Source organism: Ochotona princeps, chromosome 22, assembly GCF_030435755.1.
Source record: "Ochotona princeps isolate mOchPri1 chromosome 22, mOchPri1.hap1, whole genome shotgun sequence".
Lineage (NCBI taxonomy): Eukaryota > Metazoa > Chordata > Mammalia > Lagomorpha > Ochotonidae > Ochotona > Ochotona princeps.
Window position 1 is genome coordinate 16,246,138 of NC_080853.1, and position 25,120 is coordinate 16,271,257.

At 47.0% G+C, this 25,120-nt stretch overlaps 1 protein-coding gene across 6 annotated transcripts in view; it reads left to right on the top strand.

Moving 5' to 3' along the window:
• The window catches only part of NDRG3 (NDRG family member 3), an 80,574-nt gene extending 59,015 nt beyond the window's left edge, over positions 1–21,559 (top strand). For 5 of the 6 annotated variants that reach the window (XM_058679919.1, XM_058679920.1, XM_058679921.1 and 2 more), the window contains 12 exons: positions 1,106–1,226; positions 4,786–4,848; positions 5,770–5,830; positions 8,788–8,874; positions 11,968–12,024; positions 12,951–13,054; positions 14,132–14,197; positions 14,309–14,360; positions 14,537–14,584; positions 19,048–19,083; positions 19,166–19,217; positions 21,262–21,559. In XM_058679919.1, coding sequence (XP_058535902.1) covers positions 1,106–1,226; positions 4,786–4,848; positions 5,770–5,830; positions 8,788–8,874; positions 11,968–12,024; positions 12,951–13,054; positions 14,132–14,197; positions 14,309–14,360; positions 14,537–14,584; positions 19,048–19,083; positions 19,166–19,217; positions 21,262–21,443 — 929 coding nt within the window. In that variant the 3' untranslated portion in view covers positions 21,444–21,559. Of the gene's footprint in view, positions 1–1,105; positions 1,227–4,785; positions 4,849–5,769; positions 5,831–8,787; positions 8,875–11,967; positions 12,025–12,950; positions 13,055–14,131; positions 14,198–14,308; positions 14,361–14,536; positions 14,585–19,047; positions 19,084–19,165; positions 19,218–20,289; positions 20,329–21,261 lie in introns of all 6 variants that reach the window. The other variant, XM_058679926.1, reaches the window with a different exon arrangement.
• The last annotated feature ends 3,561 nt before the right edge of the window (positions 21,560–25,120 follow it).

Genomic DNA, 25,120 nt, shown 5'->3' on the forward strand with positions numbered 1-25,120 from the left:
AGAGAGACAAAGAGAGAACACTCTTCCATGTGCTAGAGAATTCTCTGTACTATAGTCTTCATCAGTTGACTTAAGTGTGCTTCTCTTGGTGGTACAGGTTGAGCATCCCTCATAACTAAAATCCAGAATGCTCCAAAATCCAACACTGGGGGCTGATTCCAAAGGTGGAAAAGTTCCACACCATCATTTTGGTTGCCTTCTTTAATTTGAGAGGAAGAGAGAGAACAACTGAGACATTATGCATCTCCAAATGCCCACTACAGCCAGGGCTGGACCAGAGCTTAGGTTGGAAACTGGAACATCAGAGTCACAGAATTTTGCATCCACTAGTTTACCACTGGTTCATTCAGCCCCTTTGTAAAACATGATGAATATCATGATTTAGACTTTACTACATCTTTAAGATATCTCACTATAAATTTGCATATATTCTGAAATCCAGAAATTACAAAATTTGAGATACTTCTGATCCCAGCATTTTGGATGAAGCATTTCAACCTAGACTATAGAATTCTGGCTCGAACCACTAGCATGTGAAGTCCACAAACATGTGTTTTTATTTACAGTGGCTTTTAGAGATGGCCTGTGTTTGAGTCAACAGTGTTGGAACTTGTATGGCTGCTTTAATATGAAGAGCAAGTTAAAAAGTTAGATGAGAGGGTTGAAACCAAAGCTGCAACCCTTCTCAACACTGTAGCCGTTTTGCCAGGAGATGCCATATTCTCCTTTGGTCCATGTAAGCAGCTCAAGAGACTCCTTTTCATCAACCAGGCTCCTGGAGTGCATTCGGTGTCTGTGTCAGACAGGAGAGTAAGAGGCATGAACAAGAAGAGCATTAGGAGTGTAAGCGGATTCTGTGCGATACCAAGAAGCCAGTACACATTGGCTGAATATTTCCACTTTGGATGTTGTGTGTATTTGAGACTGGTTATTTTCAAGTGACTGAGATGTTTCTTTCAGCCTTCAGGACAACTTGAATCAGAGGGATTGTTCTCAGACCTCACTTTAGTTGAAGTGAAAGATGACAGTGACGGGCATTAGGACAGAGATAATGGGGGGAAGACATGGAGTGCCTGTGACTTATGGGTTTCTTTTACTCTTGTAGATAAGTCCTGTTTCAATGCATTCTTCAACTTTGAAGATATGCAAGAGATCACGCAGCATTTTGCTGTCTGTCATGTCGATGCGCCTGGCCAACAAGAAGGGGCACCCTCCTTCCCAACAGGGTAAGGCCACAAGCAGGATTTGCTGGGAGACAAACTTTCAGAGAGCAGTGAACTCCAGGGGGACACACAGAGAGCCGTGACTCCAGGGGGACACAGCCTGTACTTTCCTCCCACTCAGTTCATCCCAGCCCCTGGGTTAGACTTACCAACCAACCATCAGTTTTGTTCTTTCCTTGTTCTGAGAGGCCTGCTGGACAGCCTACTGAGGGAAACTGAATATTTTCTCCATCCAAGAGTAGTTCGCCTGCTACTCTTGTCAACAGGGACCTGCTTCCCTATTGTCACAGAACATGCATGTCAGGAACACTCACTGTGGTCTGTCTTCTTCCTCATCAGTTTTTTTTTTAAAGATTTATTCATTTTATTACAGCCAGATATACAGAGAGGAGGAGAGACAGAGAGGAAGATCTTCCGTCCGATGATTCACTCCCCAAGTGAGCCGCAATGGGCCGGTGCGCGCCAATCCGAAGCCGGGAACCAGGAACCTCTCCCGGGTCTCCCACGCGGGTGCAGGGTCCCAATGCATTGGGCCGTCCTCAACTGCTTTCCCAGGCCACAAGCAGGGAGCTGGGTGGGAAGTGGAGCTGCCGGGATTAGAACTGGCACCCATATGGGATCCTGGGGCGTTCAAGGCGAGGACTTTAGCTGCTAGGCCACGCTGCCGGGCCCTCCTCATCAGTTTTGAATCTGACATTTTTATCCTGAAACTCCAGCTACCAACCCCTCAACTCAGATCCCTCTGAACTTCCCTGCAAGCAGCTCCTTAGCTCCCAATCCTGGCTTAGGAATTGAATCTGTCCTGATGGAGCCCTCATCTTCATCCTAAGCCTGCTGTGCACAGTGGAGTCACAGGCTCCCTGCCTGCTCCCTGGACAGCGTGCTTGTTCTGAGACCCTGAGAGTTGGAGCGAGTACATGCTGATCTCTACCTCTACACCTTTTCCTGGTCTCCAGAACTGCCTCGGACTGGTAGCTGCTGTGAAACAGATCGTTACAGACAAGGAATTGTTAGAAATTGCTATGCAATCATTGTCCCACACACTGCCTTCAAATACTTAGCATTTCTTAGCCCAAGTAACTTTTTTTTTGTTTGTTTGAAACATGGAGAGGGAGAGAGAGATGTCATCCACTGTTTACCTCTCAAATACCTGAAGCAATCAATCATGGCCTAGCCAGACTTAAGCTAGGACTCCACATGAGTGATTTCCTAGGGTCTCCCACATGAGTTGCAAGAATCCAAGTACTTGGGCCATTAACCTGCTGCCTCTCCAGATACACATTAGCAGGAAACTGATGTTGGAAATGAAACTGGGACTCAAACCTAGGCACCTTCTTATGGGATGTTGCTATTTCAAGCAATGTATTAACCACTGCACCAAACACCTGTCCATATTAGCTGATACTCATCACAAAGCAAAAAATAAGTATTGTTATTCTTATTTTACAAGTATGGAAACTAAGCCCACCTCCAAAAAAAAAATTAACTAACTTGACTAAGGTTACATAACAAATAGCTCAGCAAAAATCTGAACCCAGGAAATCTAGGTACAGGTTCTATGTTGCGAGGCTAGCAAGGTGGTGCATTGGAATAAACTGTCACTTGTGACTCTGTTATCCCATATCAGAGTACTGAGTTATTCCACTTTTACTGGCTATTCCACTTTCCTGCCAATGTGGGAAAGCAACAATTGATGTTTCAGCAACTTGAGCCTCTGCCACCCACATGGGAGACCCAGACGGAGTTCTTGGCTCCTGGCTTTAGTCCAGCCTAAACACTGGCTATTGGTAAGCACTGGGGGAGTGAACCAACAGTTGGAAGATCTCTGGCTCTCACTCTTGCTCTCACTTAAAAGAAAAGAAAAAATAAAAAAGAAAAATATCTCTATTGTCTGTTTTCAACTTACATCTCTAAAAATTGCCAGTGACTCATTTATATACAACAATTCATGGATCTATGGACAGGCATTGTGACACAGCAAGTTAAGCCACCATGTTCAACATCAGCATCACACATCAGAGCCCTGCTTTGAGTTTGAGTCCCAGTTGAGTCTGTTTCTTTCTTTTTTTTTTTTTTTAAAGATTTATTATTATTGGAAAGCCGGATATACAGAGAGGAGGAGAGACAGAGAGGAAGATCTTCCATCCAGTGTTTCACTCCCCAAGTGAGCCACAACGGGCCGGTGCGCCAATCCGATGCCAGGAACCAGGAAGCTCTTCCAGGTCTCCCACACGGGTGCAGGGTCCCAAAGCTTTGGGCCGTCCTCAACTGCTTTCCCAGGCCACAAGCAGGGAGCTGGATGGGAAGTGGAGCTGCTGGGATTAGAACTGGCACCCATATGGGATCCCGGGGCTTTCAAGGCGAGGACTTTAGCCGCTAGGCCACGCCGCTGGTCCCGAGTCTCTGTTTCTGATTGAGTTTCCTGCTAATGTTACCTAGGAAGGCCAGGGAAGATGGTCTGAGTAGGTGGGGTCCTGCCATCCACATGGGAGACCTGTCTGGCATGACCTGGCTATTACTGACATTTGGAAAATAAATCAGAAGATGAAAAATCTTGAACGATAGGCAGAAACATGTAGAGAGAGATTTTCTGCCACAACAGCCAGGTCTGATCAGGCCAAAGCTAGGGCCAGGAACTCCATCTGAATCTCCCACAACAATACCAAAGACTCAAGTACTTGGGTCATTGTCTGGATTGGAGGCAGAACAGCTAGGACTCAAATTAACACCCCAGTATGAGATGCCAGCACCACAAATGGTAACTTAACTTGCCACTGTGATGGCCCCTCAAATAAATTAAAATTTTTAAAAATATCTAGATCTTTTATCTGTTTTATGCACAAATGGTTCAAGAGCATTTGATCCACTGAAGTGTTGGAGCAGAGGCAGACTGACTCCCTGTGAGATCCTACTTCCTGTATCGGCAGTCACCTTAGAGTCCCTTCCACCACTGATCTCTGTGGGTGCTCCTGCTTTTCTAGGGTTCCTGCTCTAGGTCCATTTCTGAACTTGCCCTGACCATTTTTATTCAGATGTTGCATGACACGTATCAAATTCAAAAGCAATTAATCAAATAACATTATCCTATGTGTAACTAAAAGAAGCAAATATCTGTGGTGAGGAGCCTAATTTGTAACTGTGTTCCCAGATCCAGTCAGACTTACTCTGTTTTTCATTTGGCTGCCCAAATATAAGTAGAAGACCAGGAACCCCACCACCTGAGCTGATTTACTACTGGGAATTGCCTCAGCCCAGGCCCCCACTGACATGATTGCTAAGGATTTCGTAATGGCCTCAGAAAAAGCCACATTCACAATCTTTTCATGTGGTTTCCCCTGGTCCCAGAGGCATGTGGTTCTTTGGTTTTTTCTTAGCATGGCAGTGGTAGAAAATTACACAATGTGGCATGATCGACTGGATCCAGGCACTATATCTCCACCTGCAAACCCCAGATGAAAAGGAATGCTTTTCTCTAACGCTGTTACACTTCCCCAGCTTTGTAGGAACTCGAAACCCTGCGTGCTTTTTAATCCAGGAGGTACCCTCTAATCTTCTATTTCAGGTACCAGTACCCAACGATGGATGAGCTGGCTGAAATGTTGCCTTCAGTTCTGACCCACTTAAGGTAGATCATCCTTGAGTATATCACACAGTTTTCGTTGATGCGCCATTTTTTGTTCACCCCAGAGTATACAACTGTAAACAAGGCAGAATAGTATCTATCATGGAATCAGTGGGGAAGACAACAATTAAACCAACAGTCATAACAAGGTGGAACATTGAGATAAGGAACAAGGGTGAGATGACCTAGGCAAGGCCAGTGAGGAGATGTATCTCTAAGAGTGTGTCATCCTGGTTGAGCCGCCTAAACAGAGTCCAGCCTGGACCAGAGGATTTCCAGCAGAGCAGATGGGCAAGTAGTAGAAGGGCGGATGCTTACATTACTCCAGTCCAACAGGTCACGTAAGAATTGGCAGTTGTATTCTAAGTGTATAAAAAGAATCTTGAGCAGGGCAGTGACATCCATTCCTTTACAAATGACTGTCCTAAGTATGTGTATAGTATAGCAATAAACCCATTTAAATTCTCTTAAAAGGCTGACTCTCTTTGTGGAGTAGTTTGGAGCAGAGTGAGAGAAACAAAAAAGCAGAGAACAGTGAAACTGTTGATACAGTCTAGACAAGAGGTAACGATAACTTCATTCTGCCTCCTACCAAGATGAATTGAAGGGTGTGGGAAGACAGAGTGTTCTGCACATGAACATTGCAGGGCTTGCTGATGAGTTAGATGTTGGGTTAAAGGGATAAGAAGATGGCTGCCAGGTTTCAGTCTTATTTAACATTCAGACCAATTTGAAAGTGAGGGATAACACCCTTATTTTAGAGATAGGGAACTGAGCTCACAGAGTTTAAAATAAAAAACTTGACAGATTTCTTACATGTAGTAAATGTCAGAGCCAAGATATGAACCCAGATTGTTCTCTCGGTTTCACGATGTTGTCTGCAGATGAAGCTGACTGCTCACTGTCCATGTGTCCCATTCACAGCCTGAAAAGCATCATTGGGATCGGAGTTGGAGCTGGCGCTTACATCCTCAGCAAATTTGCAGTAAGTATGCCGAGGCAATTCCTGTCTTATAGTTGTCGCTACCATGTGAAACAGCCAGGGACACTTCTGGGTCTTGTGTGAGTATTTCTGGAAATTCTTTCAGTTCCACTTAGAGGTCTGCATAAAACTTTGTACTTTAGGTTCAAAGTTTGTACTTTAGGTTGAAGGTAGTATATTATCATTAAAAGATAAGATGTAGGTAAGTTTGCAGGTATGGCTTAGGGGTAGATTGAGCTACTACTTGGGATGCCAGCATTCCATCTCAGAGTGCCTGGGTTTAAATCTCAGCCTCATTTCCAGCTCCAGTTTCCTGCTGAAGTGCACCCTGGGGGACTACATGTGATGGCTCATGCCCTTGGGTCCCTATCATTCATTCATATGGGAGACCTGAATGGAATGCCTGGCTGCTGGTTTTGGCTCAGCCCCTAACCCTTGTGGACATCTAGGGAGTGGACCAGCAGATAAGAAATCTCTCTGTCTTTGTCTCTGCCTTTCAAACAAAAATAAGGAGAGATAGGGAGAAAATCTTCTGTTTGCTGATTCACTCTCCAAAAGGCTGCATTAGCTGGAGCTGGAACTATCCAAAGCCAGGAGCCAGAAGCTCCTTTCAGATGTCCCACTAAGTGCAGAGGCCCAAGCATTTGGACAAACCTCTACTGCTTTTCTAGGTGCAATAGCAGGGAGCTGGATCAGAAATGCAGCAGATGGTACTCAACCTGCCTCAGGTCTGGGATGCCAGTGCTACAAGTAGAGGCTTAGCCTATTCAGCCACAGCACCAGCCCCTAAAATAAATTTTTTTTTTTTTTAAAGATTTATTCATTTTATTACAGCCAGATATACACGGAGGAGGAGAGACAGAGAGGAAGATCTTCCGTCCGATGATTCACTCCCCAAGTGAGCCGCAACGGGCCGATGCGCGCCGATCCGATGCCGGGAACCTGGAACCTCTTCCGGGTCTCCCACACGGGTGCAGGGTCCCAAAGCATTGGGCCGTCCTCAACTGCTTTCCCAGGCCACAAGCAGGGAGCTGGATGGGAAGTGGAGCTGCCGGGATTAGAACCGGCGCCCATATGGGATCCCGGGGCTTTCAAGGCGAGGACTTTAGCCGCTAGACCACGCCGCCGGGCCCCCTAAAATAAATTTTTAAAAAAATTACCGAGTTTTGGGCCCGGCAGCGTGGCCTAGCGGCTAAAGTCCTCGCCTTGGATGCCCCGGGATCCCATATGGACGCCGGTTCTAGTCCCGGCAGCTCTACTTCCCATCCAGCTCCCTGCTTGTGGCCTGGGAAAGCAGTTGAGGACGGCCCAAAGCTTTGGGACCCTGCACCCGTGTGGGAAAACTGGAAGAGGTTCCAGGTTCCCGGCTTCGGATCGGCGCGCACCGACCATTGTGGCTCACTTGGGGAGTGAATCATCAGACGGAAGATCTTCCTCTCTGTCTCTCCTCCTCTCTGTATATCCAGCTTTCCAATAATAATAATCAAATCTTTTAAAAAAAAATTACCGAGTTTTAAAAATTCATTTAAAAGCCAGATTTTACAGAGAGAGAAGGAGAGACAGAGAGAGAGGTCTCTAATGTACTTGTTCACTCCCAAGTGGCCTCAGTGGCTGTAGCTGAGCCAAAGCTAGGAGCCAGGAGCTTCCTCTGGGTTTCCTACACTTGGGTTACCAAAGGACCTCTGTCATCCTCTGTTGCTTTTCCAAGCTGTAAGCAGGGAGCTGAATCAGAAGTGGAGCAGCTGGTACATGAACTGGTGGCTATAAAGAATGCCAGTGCTGAAGGTAGAGGTTTAATCTGATATACCACCATGCCAGCCCCTAAAAGAAATATTTTCTAACAAATAAATAAAGGTGGGTAGGGCCAACTTGCGCTTGCATCCCATATGAGCGCTGGTTCAAGTCCTGGGTGTTCTACTTCCATTTTATGAATGCATCTAGAAAAGCAGCACAAGATGATCCCAATACTTTGGCTCATGGCACCCACTTGGAGACCCAGATGAAGTTCCACGCTGCTGGCTCCAGCCCTAACCATTGTAGCTGTTTGGTGAGAGAGCTGATGGAGAAAAGATCTCTGTGTTTATTTCTGGCTCTCAATCTCTGTAACTGCACCTATCAAATAAATAAATCATTTTAAAAAGTTAAATATGGGTGGGCACCCCTGACCCATATTGGAATACTTGATTAGAGTCTGGGCTCCTCTGCTTCCACTCTGGCTTTCTGCCAATGCACCTGAGAGACAACAGATGATGGCCCAGGTGCTTGGGTTCCTGCGATCCCTGAGGGAGACCCAGTTAGAGTTGTTGGCTCCCAACATCAGCTTGGTCCAGCCCTGGCTGTTGAGCCTTTTGAAGGAGTGAACCAACAGATGGAGGATCTCTGCTCTCTGTCACTTCATCCTTGAAATATTTTTTTTTTTTTAAAAGAGAGCCGTAAATTATACATAATTTATATATAATATAATTAGTTTTTTAAAAAGTTAGACTATAGGTTCACACTAACTTCGTTATAAACACAGAAAAAAACCAGGAAGGAAATGTACCAAAATGTGAACAGGATTGATGTGTGGTAAAATAGTTGTGAGAGGGGCTTGGCAGCGTGGCCTAGTGGCTAAGGTCCTCGCCTTGATCCCATGTGGCCGCTGGTTCTAATCCCGGCAGCTCCACTTCCTCTCTATCTCTCCTCCTCTCAGTATATCTGACTTTGTAATAAAAATAAAATAAATCTTAAAAAAAAAATAGTTGTGAGATTTTATTTCCTGCTTCTTCTGGGGTCTCCTTTTTTTCAAGAGTAGGCATTATCAGTGTCTTTGGAGGTTGTTTTCAGGAGCTTACTACTAACAGAATACCTCCTGGGTGATAGGAGAATCAGCGCTCGCTGACATGGTTTCATAATAAAACTGGAGAAGCCCTTGCTGGGAACAAGGGACTCTGACACTGTCGGTTTGTCTCAATTTTCAGCTCAATCACCCGGAACTTGTAGAAGGCCTGGTGCTCATCAACGTGGACCCATGTGCTAAAGGCTGGATTGACTGGGCAGCCTCCAAAGTGAGTATCAACTGTGGGTTGCTGTCCTCCTGTCAGCCCATCTCCTGGGCCCTTCTCAATACAGCATGTCTTCTGTGTATTTTTATTATATATATATTTCTTCCCACACCACAGAAACTTCTCTGAAATAACTTTATTCTCACTTCCCTCACTTCAGATTTTTTTTTTAAAGATTTATTTGTTTTTATTACAAAGTCAGATATACAGAGAGGAGGAGAGACAGAGAGGAAGATCTTCCATCCGATGATTTACTCTCGAAGTGAGCGCAATGGCTGGTGCTGTGCCGATCTGGAGGCAGGAACCAGGAACCTCTTCCAGGTCACCCATGCGGGTGCAGGGTCCCAATGCATTGGGCTGTCCTCGACTGCTTTCCCAGGCCACAAGCAGGGAGCTGAATGGGAAGTGGAGCTGCCGGGATTAGAACCAGCGCCCATATGGGATCCTGGAGCGTTCAAGGTGAGGACTTTAGCTGCTAGGCCATGGTGCTGGGCCCCCATAAACCTTTCTATGGACCCCATCAGTTGTTTCCACACCCTTGTTGGAACCATCCTTTGTTTTGTATATCCCACCAAGTGTTCTCCATTTCATTGTTCTCATACAGATGGTATCCAATCAGTTGTTCTCATACAAATGTTATCAATTGTAATCCTATGCTGACTGTCCTTCTAGAATCACAACGTCCTTCTACAAAAGATCCAGAAGTGGTTCCTGGCTCTGGCTCCTGACTTTTGATCTGCTCAACTCTGGCCTTTGCAGCCACTTGGGGAGTGTACCAGGGGATGGAATCAATCTCTTTTTCTTTCTGTCTCCCCCTCTCTCTAATGCTTTCGCTTTCAAACATATAAATTAATCATTTAAAAAATTATGTTATTTGAGGCCCAAGCACGGTAGCCTAGCAGCTAAAGACCTTGTCTTGTACACGCTGGGATCCCATGTGGGCACCAGTTCTAATCCTGGCAGCCCCACTTCCCATTCAGCTCCCTGTTTGTGGCCTGGGAAAGCAGGTGAGGACAGCGCAAAGCCTTGGGGCCCTGTATACCTATGTGGGAAACTCAGAAGAGGCTCCTGGCTCCTGGGTTTGGATATGCTCAACTTTGACCATTGCGACCGCTTGGGCAGTAAATCAGTGGAGGGAAGGTCTTCCTCTCTGTCTCTCCTCCTCTCTGTATATCTGACTTTCCAATAAAAATAAATGAATCTTTTAAAAAAATAAATTAAATTTGAAAATTATGTTATGTTATTTGGTTATATAAGGAAAAGATAAATTCTTTTATTAAATAAAAAACATAAAACTATAATATAGTTCTAATTTTGTTCAGTACATATATTCATTAGAAAAAAGAAAAGTATGTTGCTTGTGTCTGTGTCTTTAACTATTATTATTGCCTTTTTTGTACTCTGCACCTTCCTAATTTATCTGTAATAGCATATATTCCTTTTATAATTATTTTTAAACTTTCTTACAGAACATTTAGAGGATCAGCTTCTAAACAGTTTGTCCAATCCCTCCCACTTTTAAGCATTGGAGAAATGATGCATTCTTTAGCTTTGGATGTAGTATATTAATAATGTGGTTGCCAAATACTATGGAAATTCTTTCTCATAGCTTGATTAATTTATAAAAAAAAAAACTGGATCAGTGTCATGGTGCAGTGGGTGAAGCTCTGCCTGCAACACTGACATTCCAGTGAGTGCTGATGCGAGGCCTGACCATTCCACTTACTGATCCAGCTCCCTGGGAAAGCAGGGGAAGGTGGTCCAAGTGCGTGGACCCCTGGCGCCCACATGGAAGACCCAGTAGGAGTTCTGAGCTCCTGGCTTTGGCCTGAACCAGCCCTGACTGTTAGCCATATGGGACATGAACTAGCAGGTAGAAACCTGCTTGCAGTCTCTGTAATTTTGCCTTTTGATTAAATAAAAATAAATTAGAATTTTCTACCATTAGCACTTGACTGAGCACTCTCAGTAACATGGAACAGTCTAATGAAACATGTAAAAAGAAAAAAATATGTATAAGGCTTTAGATCTGTGAGCATTAATGAATGTTGAATGCTCATGTTCAACTGGAAGTGAGAATGGTTGTTAATTCTAACTATCCTTCATTTCTGATCTGTGGATCACCCTAACCTACATTAAGATCTCATGGCTGGGAGAAGCATTTGGCTAAACAATCAGGATGTCCACTTCCCCGTTGAGAGGCCCAGGGTTCCAGCTCCGGCTCCTCTCCCAGTTCTAGCGTCCTGCTAACAGACACCCTGGGAAGTGGTTGGCAGTGCCTCAGGTAGTTGGATTTCTGCCACCCGTGCAGGAGGCCTGGATTGGTTTTCCATCTCCCAGCCTCAGCCTGACCCAGCCTGTTATTGCGGGCATGTAAGGAGTGGAGGGGAACTCTGTCTGTGTCTCTTTTGTCCTTGGTCTTTCTTGGATTATATGATCATTGTCTGTTTTCCTCTCCCTCTTCTTTTCTGTCCTGTAACTCAGTGTTTCACCCCTGACTAGAATCAAATTAAGCATGAAACCGAGGGAAGGGGCTGAAGGGAAGTCATCAACCTCATTTGAGTTTGGTAATATTTCTGGAAGTAGACTAATAGCCTGCAGTATTTGCATGAAGCGTTACATGTAATAGACTAGGAGATGCATCATTTTGAAATGGGTGGAATTAGGAGAAAAATGCTCAAAATGCAGCAGCATTATGTAAGCATAGCCTTTTCGTCCCACTTTCTGAAATGAAGATAGCAAAAATTAAAAGAGTTTTTCTGTTTTTTTGTCTCTTGGATGCCTTGAGTGTTTCAAGGCATCCAGAGTGAAGACAGAAACAGACAAGAGTGATGCAGCAAATAGCCTCCAGTTCAGGCTGTTACATTTTCAAAGAAATGTTGTCATCTCTTCTAGCCCTCTGTTTCAAAGTATTCTCTCTGTTTGCCTTTTTCTTTGAATTGGCCATCCCCTTTGGAAGTGCCCCACTACTGTGGTACAGAGGACTTTTGGGTTCTGGAGAATATTAGGCACCCAGTACAGAACGCCACGCTGAAGGTGACAACTTGGTCTTTCTCATGTGTACTTACTCTCCTGACCCAGTATCTATCTTTTCAGCTCTCGGGATTGACAACCAATGTTGTGGACATTATTCTGGCGCATCACTTTGGGCAGGTAAGTTCCTGTTCTGCTGGAGAGCTGTCCTGGGCCTGCATGCGAAGCCTCCGAAAGAGTGCATTCTGTAGTGCGTGTGGTGCTGCCAAGGCTGGCCATATGGGAGCAGCATTAACTCTGGGCCACCTGGCCCTAGGCACTTGAAGAGTTGAGAAAGACAGCAGTGCCCGCCTCCCCCGCACCTGCTTCCTGTAGGGAGGTGCCATCTGTTAGTGTTTGATAGCATCCCATGCCTAACCTAACATCTGTAGCACCATCAGGAGGTCTGGGAAGGGTTCCACAGAAATAGAAATTGCAAGGGGGTTTGGGGGAGAAGTGTTTGTGCTAAAAGAACTTCGTATCTTGTTCAGTCCCTATGACAGCTAGTAAGGGTAACTGACAGGGAAGTGATAGGTAAGTATATTTGTTGGAAGGCATTCTGCTTCCCAAGGCCAAGTGTGTTAGGTGAGGAGCGCTGGCATCAGTGAGCCGTGAGCTCAGAGCTGTGCGCAGTGGGCAGAGGAGAGCCATGGGCAGAGTAGGAATGCAAGCGTCGCGACAGTTGCCATGTTCATTTTAAATATTAAATGATGGGAAATGGTACATGTGGAGAAAACTGGTTATTTATGTGCTGTGTGCCTTGATACATGCTTTAGGTACACAAACGCTGTTATTTTCAATGTTTGTTGGCCTGATTGGTTTTTAAAAAATGTTTATTTGGACCCGGCATGATAGCGTAGTGGCGAAAGTCCTTGCCTTGAACACGCTGGGATCCTATATGGGCACTGGTTCTAGTCCTTGCAGCCCCACTTCCCATCCAGCTCCCTGCTTGTGCCCACTTGGAACCAGCAGATGAAAGATCTTAAGTAAAAGAACAGTCTAATCAAACAAATGAGGCTTATTCCGTGGCTTGGAAAGTTGACCTGTGTCCCTTTCAATTGTTCTAGGATGAACTACAGGCCAACCTGGACCTGATTCAAACCTACAGACTGCATATTGCCCAAGATATCAACCAAGAAAACCTACAGCTTTTCCTGGGTTCCTACAATGGGTACAGTCATTTCCTAGTCCTTTGCTTGATTGTTGGTCAAGTCCAAAAAGATAATTGAGACTTAGGGCAGGAAGAAGGGAATGATAGACTGCTTCTCCTGCTGCTGTGGGATGGGATTGACTTACAAACAGACCAGCACTCTCAGGAAGAACGAGTGTGCGGAGAACTGTTGCCGGCACTGTACTAAAAGTACTTATAGTTTTATGTGGTTTGACACAAGAGTTGCCTAACTCGTGCACACACACGATCATTTGAAGTAGTCCAAGAAAATACAGCCAGTCAAAGGAGAGATGTCTTGGGTGTTGATTTAGTTTGTCTTTGCTGATATCTTGTCATCAGGCAAAAGTACCACATGGACGTGGGTTAAGTTCTCGTTTGTGTATTGCAGAACTTGACTGTTGCATCTCCCAGTTTCTCAGACAGGCAAAAAGTGCCTAAAAACAGTTTTTTACTTTGGAACCAACTTCCCCAAAGTACAAGATTAGCTTCTTCTGATACTCCAGTGCTCACGTGAGCAGCACAGATATTAAAGTGGGGACTAGCCTTCTGGGAACATGAGGAAAGTGTAAGAAGATGGGTGAGCTGTGAGCCGATAAGTGACCCTGCCCAGAGTCACACAGCCAGGGAGAAGCAGAGCCAGGTTCTGACTGTGTTCTCTCTTGCTCTTTCCTCTTCTATAACATAGACTCCCTCTTTTTGGTTTAAGTCGTTCAAACCCTGTGTGCCACAGTGTAGTGAAACACTCACTCCAAACAGCTTGCCTTCCCATTGCTTGAATTTATTCTTTTAAACTAGTAGGAAAATGGACACCTAAGGACTTGAGGGTTTCTGCAGCACCACTACTGGGTGTTACAGCTGGACCCCTGTGTGTCCACAGGCTTCCCCACTCCTGCCCCCAGTGCTAGGTCTGGAGCCTCACAGCCGCTCATGGCCAGTGGCTACCAGCGACTGCTGTATTGTACCACTGAGAGTTTCAGAAGTCCTCGATGGGTTTTGGGTTTTGGGTTTTGTGGCCAGGAACTCGCCTGAGCTCCCATGCTATTACTGACAAGTGCCTTGCTTCCTCCTTGTCTGTAGACGCAGAGACCTCGAGATTGAAAGACCCATCCTGGGCCAAAGCGATAACAGATCAAAAACGTTAAAGTAAGTCCCTGCAGTGCCTGGCGGAATCACTGGCCTTTTCTTTCATGGCCTCAAGTTCAGGGAGTGTGTGTGTGGATTTTCTGAGCATCACCTCTTGCTGCTTGCGTCTAGGTGTTCTACGTTATTGGTGGTAGGAGATAGTTCACCTGCTGTTGAGGCTGTGGTGAGTATGTGCTGTTGAAGATTAAAACATAATAAGGCCTAGAGAGTACCCTGCAGACACACCAGAAACACACAGCAGGACTGGCTTGTTAGCCCTCACTCCCTATGACACATTTGGAAAATTGCTACCTCATCAGTTACCAGGTCTCATAGAATTGTTTCTTCCTCTCTTTTTAGGTTGAATGCAATTCCCGCCTCAACCCTGTAAATACAACTTTGCTCAAGGTAATGTCTTCTGCCGCTTGCCAGCCATCTCCTCAAGATTCCTGCGTTCTCTACAGAAGCTGCCCCTTAGGATTCTGTCATTCACCTTAGAAGCTGTTCATCCTGAATGTGTTCTCATTGTAGAAAATAGAGAACGCATAAAGAATGAGATAAAGTTACTTATAATCCTGCCTTCCCCCAGAGATGACCCCTGGTAAAACCTGAGTGTTGCTTTCCTATACATTTTTATAACATTAGTACCAGTGGGACTTAGTGGCCCTATGACTGTTTTCTTCATATGTACAACATAAACGTTTTCCCATGACATTAAAATTTTCATGAGCATTATTTAATGCTGTGAGAATTAGGATAGTGCTTTGCATACTGAGTCCTGTTGTGTTGGCAAGGAGCATTCCAGTAACTTTCTGATGATGTCGCAGGGTGCATTTTCTTTCCTCATTCAGAGCAACTCTTGTTCTGACATGCTAGACTTAATATCAAGTTTCTTCTCTTTCAAGTACTCACTAGGCAAGAGGTCCAGCCTGGCATTATCTCTACTTCATTTCTCCAAGGTCCTCAGAGAAGATGTTTAGTGCAGCCCATTTCCTAGTTGAAATTGGCACAGCTATAGGTTTTAGTGCCTGTCCTGCTTTCTGCTACATTTTCAGCCCAAAAGCTCTTTACTATCTTCTCTTTTTCTCTTTCTCTTTAACTTGTGCTTAAAAAGAAATTGCTGTCACCAGAAACAGCCTGTGGTTCCTAAAATTCTTCATGAGGTTAATGCTTTTTTTTTTTTTTTAAGATTTATTTTTATTACAAAGTCAGATATACAGAGAGGAGGAGAGACAGAGAGGAAGATCTTCCGTCCGATGATTCACTCCCCAAGTGAGCCACAACGGGCCGGTGTGCACCAATCCGAAGCCGGGAACCTGGAACCTCTTCCAGGTCTCCCACGCGGGTGCAGGGTCCCAAAGCCTTAGGCCGTCCTCGACTGCTTTCCCAGGCCACAAGCAGGGAGCTGGATGGGAAGTGGAGCTGCCGGGATTAGAACCGGCGCCCATATGGGATCCTGGGGCGTTCAAGGCGAGGACTTTAGCCGCTAGGCCACGCCGCCGGGCCCAAGGTTAATGCTTTGATGTGACCAAAATCGAAATATTTTGGGCTTCAGAGTGATTAATAAACTAGTCAGAGATAGGAATTTAAAAAAAAATGTATGGTTTCAAAACTCATTTTTCACTGTAGGTTTGAATCAGTATTTAAAAGGAAACAAAACTGTACTCTCCTTTTCAAATTTTAGACCAACGTTTTGTTTCTCATTTTATGTCTGCCTCTAGTGGTAGGACTAACTCAAGTTTTATGGCCCTTCCCTTCCCAGGTGGGCGGAGGGGTCTCGCTAGAGCTTGCTAGGGTATAAATATTTATAGTTTTTTTTTTAAGATTTATTTTTATTGAAATGTCAGATATGCAGAGAGAAGAGACAGAGAGGAATATCTCTCATCTGTTGATTCTCTCCTCAAGTGGCCTCAATGGCCGGAGCTGAGCCAAAATGAAGCTAGGAGCCAGGAACCTCTTCCAGGTCTCCCACACAGGTGTAGGGTCCCAAAGCTTTGGTCATCCTTGACTGCTTTCCTAGGCCACAAGCAGGGAGCTGATTGGGAAGTGGGGCTGTCAGGATTAGAACTGGTGCCCATATGGGATCCCAGCATGTGCAAGGCGAGGACTTTAGTCACTAGGCTACCTCACCAGGCCCTATTTATAGTTTTTTATACCTGTCAAGTGAGACAGCAGTGTGGTTTCTATGGCGGTAAATGTATATTTTGGTTACAGCCTCAGCACATCATGGAAAGAGCTCAGTTAAGTGAATCTGACAGACCCACACCTCCTGTAGGCCTCTTGGCCACTCCCACATGAACTCTAAATAAAATTTCCTGTATCCTGTCAAAAAAAAACACCAAAAAACACAAAACTGAACTCTGTAGTAGCCACAGATGTGGTAATTTCTGCACAAAAATATACATCATGTAGTGAATTGGTTAACTTGCATGACATATTGAAACTGGTTCTCAGACTATTTGATAGTTCTCTGAGGATGAAGTACTGTTTTGTAGTTCTAATTAGGTTTCAGCTCCTAAACATCAAGAAAATACAGCCTGGGAGCCAGTACTATGGTACCACAGTGCCAGTATCCCCTGTCAGATTACCAGTTTCGAGTCCTGGCTGCTCCCCTTCCGATCCAGCTCCCTGCTAACATGCCTGAGAAGACAGCTAAAGATGACCCACATGTTTAGGCCCCTACCATCCCTGTGGGAGACCAGGATGGAGCTCCTGGCTCCTGGCTTCAGCTTGGCCCAGGCCTGGCTGTTGCAGCCTTTGGGGAGTGAACCAGTGAATGGAAAATCACTCTGTCTTTCAAGTAAATAAACCTTTTGAAAGAAAGACAAAGAAAAAGAAAACATATGCCTGTACTCGTTTTTCTACTTTATCACTTTGTTTCTAATTGTATGCTTAGTGTTTCCAGGGGCTTGACTCAGCCTTGGGGGCCTTTCCCCACTCCTCAGTGATAGCCCCGCCCCAGAAAAGCTTAGTTTATTTTGTTGATGCCTTCATAACTGTGTGTATTTGCAAGGTATACTGTGGTATTTTGAGTCATGTATACATTAAGTAATGATCAGATCAGGATCATTAGTAAGTCCATTACCTTAAGCATTTATCATTTCTCAAATAAAATGTTAACACCAGCAAAGTAAACCATGGGATTCATGGTTCTTCAACCCAATGGGATATTCTCTGAGCACAGAGGACTTAACATTAAGAGGGAAGTGAAACTGGTGGTTTTCCATCATGTCTTGAAATGGTGTTACCTACAGCCTAGAGGAAGGGCAAGTTCTTCTGCTCTTTCGCATTTATTTGAAAGGCAGAAAGAGATTTTCATCTGTTGGTTCACTCTCCAAATTTCCACACAGCCAGGCCTGAGACACTTCAGTGCAAGGAGCCTAGAACTTAACCCACAGGTCATGTCCCATGTAGGTGGCAGGGACCCAGTAGTCCTTGAGCCATCACCACAGCATCCCTGGTCTCTGCATTAACAGGAAGCTAGAGGTGATGGGAATTGAATCCATTCACTCCAGTATGTAGTATGTAGGTATTCTAGTCAACATCTCAACCACTGTACCATACAGTCCCCTGGGAGTCTGGATCCAGAGTCTCTGGGACAGGAACCGTGAATCAGACATTTCAGCAAGTCCTTGAGGATTCCAGTGCACATGAACACATCCTGGAATTACACCCAAGAAATCCTTACATGTGTGAGAGTGCAAGAGTTTCTGAAGTGAAAAGTGATCCTCCCAAATTCAGCAGAACGGAAAGGGGCTGACCATGTAAGGTTGTTGAATGCAACACTAACTCCTGACTGGAGAGCTGCTCTGGGTTATTGGATGAAGATGAAGGAATGTGGAGGGAGCATAGGAGTCATGACAAACAGAAGGTCGGGCCACACGGTTTGCAGAGTCTGAAAGTAGCATCATGCAGAGGGAGGCCGGCCCATGGCCGGAAGTAGCAACTAGTTCCCCTATCAGCTCCCCTATCAATAGGAGTGCCTTCCTTCCCAGCGTCCAAAGCCAGGCCTTCTGCCTTACTGATAAACAAATAGTATTTCTTTTGGATTCATATTCAAGGTTACTGCTAGGATGCAGGCCTTTGTGTAAGAATGCATTAAAGAGGGCCCTGCTGCATGGCTCTTGCCTTACTAGCACTGGGATCCCGTTAGGATACAGGTTCAGGTCCCAGCTGCTCCACTTCCCATCCAGCTCCCTGCTTGTAGGCTGGGAAAATGGTGGAGATGGACCAGAGCCCTGGAACCCTGAACCCACATGGAAGACACAAAAGAAGTTCCTGGCTCCTGGCTTCAAATCAGATCAGCTTAACCATTGCAGCCGCTTGGGAAGTGGACTGGCAGACAGATCTTTCTGTCTGTAAAAATCTGCCTTTCCGAAAAAAAGTAAATGTTTAAATTTTACAAAAAAATGCATTAAAGAGATACATACAGTTTAGTAGGAAGGAAATGGGGCGGCAGGCACTTGACAAGTGGTTGATTCGCCATCCTGTACATCCCACTTCTGAGCACCTGGGTTCCAGTCCCAGCTCTGCTTCTGACTCCACCTTCCTGCTGGTGTATGCCCTAAAAGGCAGCAGATAAGGACTCAAGTCCTTGGGTCCCCACCACCTGAGTGAGAAACACCAGGTTCAGTCCCTGGCTTTTGGCTTCAGCCTAGCCCAACCTCCATTGTTGCCAGTATCAGGAGCATGAACCAGTGGATGGGAGAACTGTCTCCTCTGTCTCTTTCACTCCGTATTTCCAATACATTTTTAAAATTTTAAAACAAAATAAGGAAACCCACTGTGTCTTGTTGCAAAGCATTTGGGAAGTTCAGGGCTTGTTTCCTTAAGTTGAAGCCTTAGCTGACTCCTGTGTTTTCCTTTTCTAGATGGCAGACTGCGGGGGACTGCCCCAAGTGGTTCAGGTAAGGACATTTTTGTTAGCAGCCTTTCACCTCTCCCCGTGTACCTGTGTGGAGATTGATGCCTTTTTGTTCTATCCCGCAGCCTGGGAAACTCACGGAGGCCTTCAAGTACTTTTTGCAGGGAATGGGCTACAGTGAGTAGTATCTGACTTTCTATCTAGCAACAATGTATGGAAATGGGGGTCAGTTTGACATCCGGGAGCCCCCACTTCTCGGGCATACCCTCTGGGGCTGGCCAGCCTTCAGCAGAAGTCTTTTGCACAGGTGTCACGGCTGCTAGCATGTAATAGGCACTTGCCTTGTATCAGGCACTGTGTATTCTTAACCTAAGAGGTAAGTCCCATTATTAGTCTCATTTTGTAGAAAGGCGGAAGCTGAGGCTCAGAAAGGCTCAGCATGTTTCCCAGGGTCACCTGTAACTGTAGAGCCATGATTAAGACTGGCAGTCTGACTCCAAAGCCCCCATCTGGAACCACGGACCCTCAGGCTGTGCTAACCCATGACTCTGAAATGACAGCTTGCCCTTGAATGCAGCTCATTGGTAACTCCTGGCCCAGACACTCCAGAAGAGAAAGGGAGTGCCCTCAGTTAAATCTGTTCCACTCCAGGTGATGAACTTGCAAATCCAAGGACCTGTCTGTATTGTATGCTGATGTCCTGGTCTCCCATATTATGAGACCCCTGAGCTGTGCCACTTGTCATAGAATGTCCATATTTACTCCTTTCTTGGAATTGTTGTAGGCAGAAAAACACTCCCACCCAGGTACAGAGCTCTTCACCCAGCATCTTTGATAAGGGTGTGAATAATGGCCGTTGGTGAGACGCCTGGTCGGCCACTCTGAGCAGTTGGGCCCTGGGTACCGTCCTGTACTTGCTGGGTAGCCCATGTGTGTCTTGTCCAGAGTGACTGTGTCGTCCCCGTCTGTGAGCCTGTCCCAACTGAACCCAGCTCCTCAGCCCTGGGCTCACTGGAAGGAGCATCATCCCTCAGCAAGGGAGCAGCTGCTCTTCTAGCTCTGATGTGACCCAGAGCTAGCAGCTGTTGTTGGTGGAGGGAGAGCAGTTGGCTTCCCCTCTTCCGTGGGACCCTAAAGAAGGTATCTCCTGGCTTAGAGTATTCTGTCAGCGTGTGCTAGGCAGCCAAGGTCGCCACTTGGCACTGTCAGGTCACTAACCTGCCTTTTCCTGTGTCCATCCTGCTTCCAGTCCCGTATGTGCAGCTCAGTCACCTGAGCACCGAGTCAGGTACCTTCCCCTGTGCTGGCCCTGCCCCTGCCTTCCAGCCACACTCTCTTGGCTGGCTGCCTGCAGCATGCCCGCGGTTTTCCTGTGCAGTGAGAGCCCGATAGAACGTGGCTCGCGGTGCCCCCAGGAGGAAGCAAGGATCTGCCTGTTAACAGTCAGGCCTCCTGTGGTCGTGCTAAATCCAGGGTCACAGCAGCAGTGCCCTTCTTTTGCCACCACCTTCTGATCCTTGGGTGAACCCCCAGGCCCAGGGCTGTGGACAGCCAGGACGCCACATAAGTGTGTCAGAGCCTTTACACAGAGAGCTGCGTATGTGGTGTCCTCTTTGGACTGTAGCATTGAGGTGACAACTGGGGGGTGGGGAAATGGCTGGTGCCTCAGAAAGAGGCACCTACAGAGAGGTCAAGTCCCTGTCCAGGCAAGCTGGAAGGACCTTAGGGTCGAGGCAGGGGCCGTACAGGAGTCCGAGTCCAACCCCTACTCCAGAGCTCTTCCCTCCTTAACCCCTCCCACACTAGCTAGCCAGGGTCACCTGTGGACACGGCTGGTTGTCTCGTTGTATCGGGCTTGCACTGTGTCTGTGAAACACCCTTGTACTCACGTGGTTTGTCTTTCCCTTTGGTTTAGTCTTGCATGCACTGCGGGCTTGGTGACCATTTTGGGTTCCCAGAGCCCCCTTCCTATCACTGTGCGAATGGTGTGTGCACAGCTAAGAGGCTGTCCTGGGGACCAGAATCAGCAATAGTGGTAAAGCAGCCTTGCAGACAGCCAGTGCCGTAGAACAGAGAAGCCAGGGGGTCATGGCTCTGTCCTGTTCTGGGTGTCATCCTACATGGGCTGGGAAAACGAAACCAGAAGACTTTGATGAGACAGGTGGGTGAGTGGCGCTCAGCCAGGACCTCGTCGTGTAGCCCTCCGGGTTCTGTGTTGCAGTCCCATCCGCCAGCATGACCCGGCTCACCCGCTCGCGCACCCACTCCACCTCGAGCAGCCTTGGCTCTGGAGAAAGCCCCTTCAGCCGCTCAGTCACCAGCAGTCACTCCGATGGGACTCAGGAATCCTGCGAGTCTCCTGACGTCCTGGACAGACAGCAAACCATGGAGGTGTCCTGCTGAGCAGAGGTTCCTCCCTGGACCCCGCAAGGCCATCCCCTTCAGATGACCGCTCCATAATAACACGACACCCCCACAAGCTGGCCTCTCCTCTCTCTAACTCATGCATGGCCACTGAACCTCTCTCTCTCGTAGCTGGGTTTGTCACTCTCCTGTCCCACCGCCTCCCTCTTTTGTATGTACAAAGGACCACATCCACACCACCTCTGTACCATTCCAATTCTTTAGCCAATCCAGGCACCACCTCTTCTCTTGCCAGCTTTTCCCTGTACTTCCCTGACGATATACCCGGTAATATTCTTCAGTCCCCCTCGTGTGTGTGCGAGCACGCGTGTCTGTGTGTGCATAGTTCTGTGATTTTTTAGACATGCTTTCTCGTAGCGCTTCTGCAGAACACAGGAAAGGGACACCTTTGGCATTTTCAGTCGTGTTTTTCAGGGAAATGTGTAAAACTGATATCTAGGCAAGGCCAACGCGTTCTGCCTTGGTTCCACACCTGGCAACAGGCTCGGCAGGTGGGCGAGATGGTTCTGACGAATGCAGGAGATCTGAGCTGTTGTTGAAACCAGTAGTGGAGAGGGCCTATCCCATGGAGAGGCAGCTAGGTAGCCAGCTACCTCCTTCTGGTTGAGTAGATGCCGTGTGCTGCTTTGGACAGACAAGGGAGGGGCATGTCCTACTGGGAGGCCCTGAGTGCTGATTCTGATGCAAGGGGGAACAGTGAGCATGGCTTCATTCCAGGCATCTCAACACAGGAATGTGGGAAAATACAATGCTAGGCCTGCCCTCTACTGGGGCCAGTGGCTATTGTCACAGTGTCCAGTACCATTCGCTCTCCCAAAGCTACAGGTCCACAGGAGCGCCTGCCAGGACTGTGCTGGACTCCTGCTCTCCATCCCTTAGACCCTGACAGGGAGAGGCATGGTCTAAGAATCCCCTAGCAGAGGGGCAGAGACAAGGAGGGAAGACTGGCCCTTCCTGCAGTCATGTGTACTACATGCAGCCTTTGCAACCGACTTCGCAGAAGTCATTTCTCAGACTCCATAGGGGCTGCCCTGTCTACAGTGAGGGGAGGGATCGGATCATAGCCAGTCAAAGCATATTGCTCTGGAGCAATAGGCGCTCCCGTGGTGTCACACAGAGCCGGGCTCCAGAAGGGGCTTTGCAGGCGCGTCACTTGCTTTCTGCTGAGATAAGGGATGTGTTATTCTGCCTGAGTGCGACTTTTTACCAATTATTCAATAAAGCTGTATATGTCTCGTTGTTACCTGACTGCTGGTCTTTTTTCTCTCAAGCTGCTCGGGCCCAAGGGAATCCCTGGTTCCTCTGGAGCACCTGTGGCACCCGCTCCTCAACCAAAGAGCCCAAGCCCAGCAGTGCTGTTCATGATGGACGAGCTGATGCCCTGAGAACACGTCTCCTTCACAGTACCACTGTCTGAGCTTGCCAGCACCCATGAGACCACACTTTTTCAGTGTAGTCAGGAAGAACTGCCAGGAATCTGAGGGCTACTGCCACTCTCTGCTCACCAAGCATATTGTGGGGGACATGTCAGGTGACATGACCTAGCCCACTAGGGAGGACAAGAAGAGACACATGTGGGTGAGCAGGTCGGTGGCCAGGCTGGGCACCCAGCAGTGCAGGTCTCTGTGCTGCACACCAGAGTGGGAGTTGACATGGTTGCCAATGCTACTCCTAGGCCCATGCTCCTGCAGCTCTTCTGGCCACACTCAGAATGGGCCATCCTTGTCTTCTCCACCTTAGCTTGTGCCTGGAGCCAGGCTCCAGCTGACTCTACCTCTTCGTTTTTATTCACATTAGCTTTCTTTTAAAAAAAGGATTTAATTTTGTTGGAAAGGCAGATTTACAGAGAGAAGCAGAAAATAATTTTCCATCCATTGGTTCACTCCGCAAATGGCCACCAACAGCCAAAGCTGAGTCAATCTGAAGCCAGGAGCTTCTTCTGGGTCTGCTCTATGGGTGCAGGGTCGCTAGGCTTTGAGCCATCCTCCATGGCAGCTTTCTCAGGGAGGTCTGACCAGTGTTAACTGGACCTCCATCAGATCTGCCCTCTGTCCCTGGAGAAGGAGAGTGATGTACACAACTCCAAGCTGCTTTTTCTTTTAAACTGATGTATTTATTTTGAAAGTCAGATTTGAGAGGGAGAAGAAACAGAGGGAGCCCTTCCATCCACTGATTAACTTCCCAGAGGGCTGTAACAGCCAGTGGTGGACGAGGTCAAGGCTAGAAGCTTCTTCCGGGTCTCCCATGTAGGTTCAGGGTCCCAAGCACTTGGATCATGTCCCCTCTGCTTTCCCATGCCATTAACAGGCAGCTAGATCAGAAGTGGAGCAGCTGGGACTCAAACCAGTACCCATAAGGAATGTTGGTGTCACAGCAGTTGATCCCACTCTTTCCTTTTTTTTAAAGATTAATCAATCAATCTGAAGAACAGAGTTAGGAAAAGAGGAAGAGATATTGTTCATCCAGCTTGGGCTGGGGCAAGCCAAAGCCAAGAGCCAGGCATTCCATCCAGGTCTCCCACAGTAAATGGCAGGGGTCCAAATACTTGAGCTGTCCTCCACTGTCTTCCCAGGTACATTAGCAGGCTAGCTGGGTAAGACATGGAGCAGCCACGACTGGAACTGGCTTACCAGTGATGTTCTAGCACCAGCCCCAGCTCCAAGCTTCCAGCCATGGCTTGGTCTGTGAGCATTTCTCATCCAGGAACTCTCAAGTTCCCAGATTAGGACAACAGATGCCCCCTCTCAGCCAGAAATTCAAAGGATTTAGAAGCTGTGAATTAAGAATCAACATCAGGGGCCCAGCGGCATGGCCTAGCGGCTAACTCCTCGCCTTGAAAGTGCCGGGATCCCATATGGGTGCCGATTCTAATCCCAGCAGCTCCACTTCCCATCCAGCTCCCTGCTTGTGGCCTGGGGAAGCAGTCCAGGACAACCCAAAGCCTTGGGACTCTGCACCCATGTGGGAGACCTGGAAGAAGCTCCTGGCTCCTGGCTTTGGATCAGTGCAGCACCGGCCATTGCAGTCACTTGGGGAGTGAATCATTGGACGGAAGATCTTTCTCCTTGTCTCTCCTCCTCTCTGTATATCTGACTTTGCAATAAAAATAAATCTTTAAAAAAAAAAAATCAACATCAGGGGACCAACCTTGTGACACAGTGGGCAAAGCCACTGGCTGTGAAGCCACCATTCCATATGGGCACTGATTTCTATTCTGGCTGCTCCTTTTGCTGTTCAGTTCCTTGCTAATGTGCTAAGGAAATTAGTGGGAAATGGCCTGAGTCCTTGGACCCCTGCCCCTGTGTGGGAGACCTGGAAGAAGCAGCTGGCTCCTGACTTTAAAGCCTGGCCCAAACTCACTGTTGGAGCCACTTGGGGAGTAAACCAGTGGATGGGAGAACTCTGTGTCTACCTCTGCTTCTCTTTCAAATAAATAAATCTCAAAAGAAAAAAAAAAACAGGATCAAAGATCAGATATTGCAGCAAAAGATTCTAGTACAGCCCTATTGGTCATGGAATTAATAAGGATTTTAGGAGCTCTGGACAGATGCTGAGTTGGAAGACCAAGTCTGTTTCTTGCAGATTTAGGGAGATCTAGGATGTGAAATGAGTTTCTAGGTTCTTCCGATGTGGAAAAGGAAAGCTGTGTGGTGGGA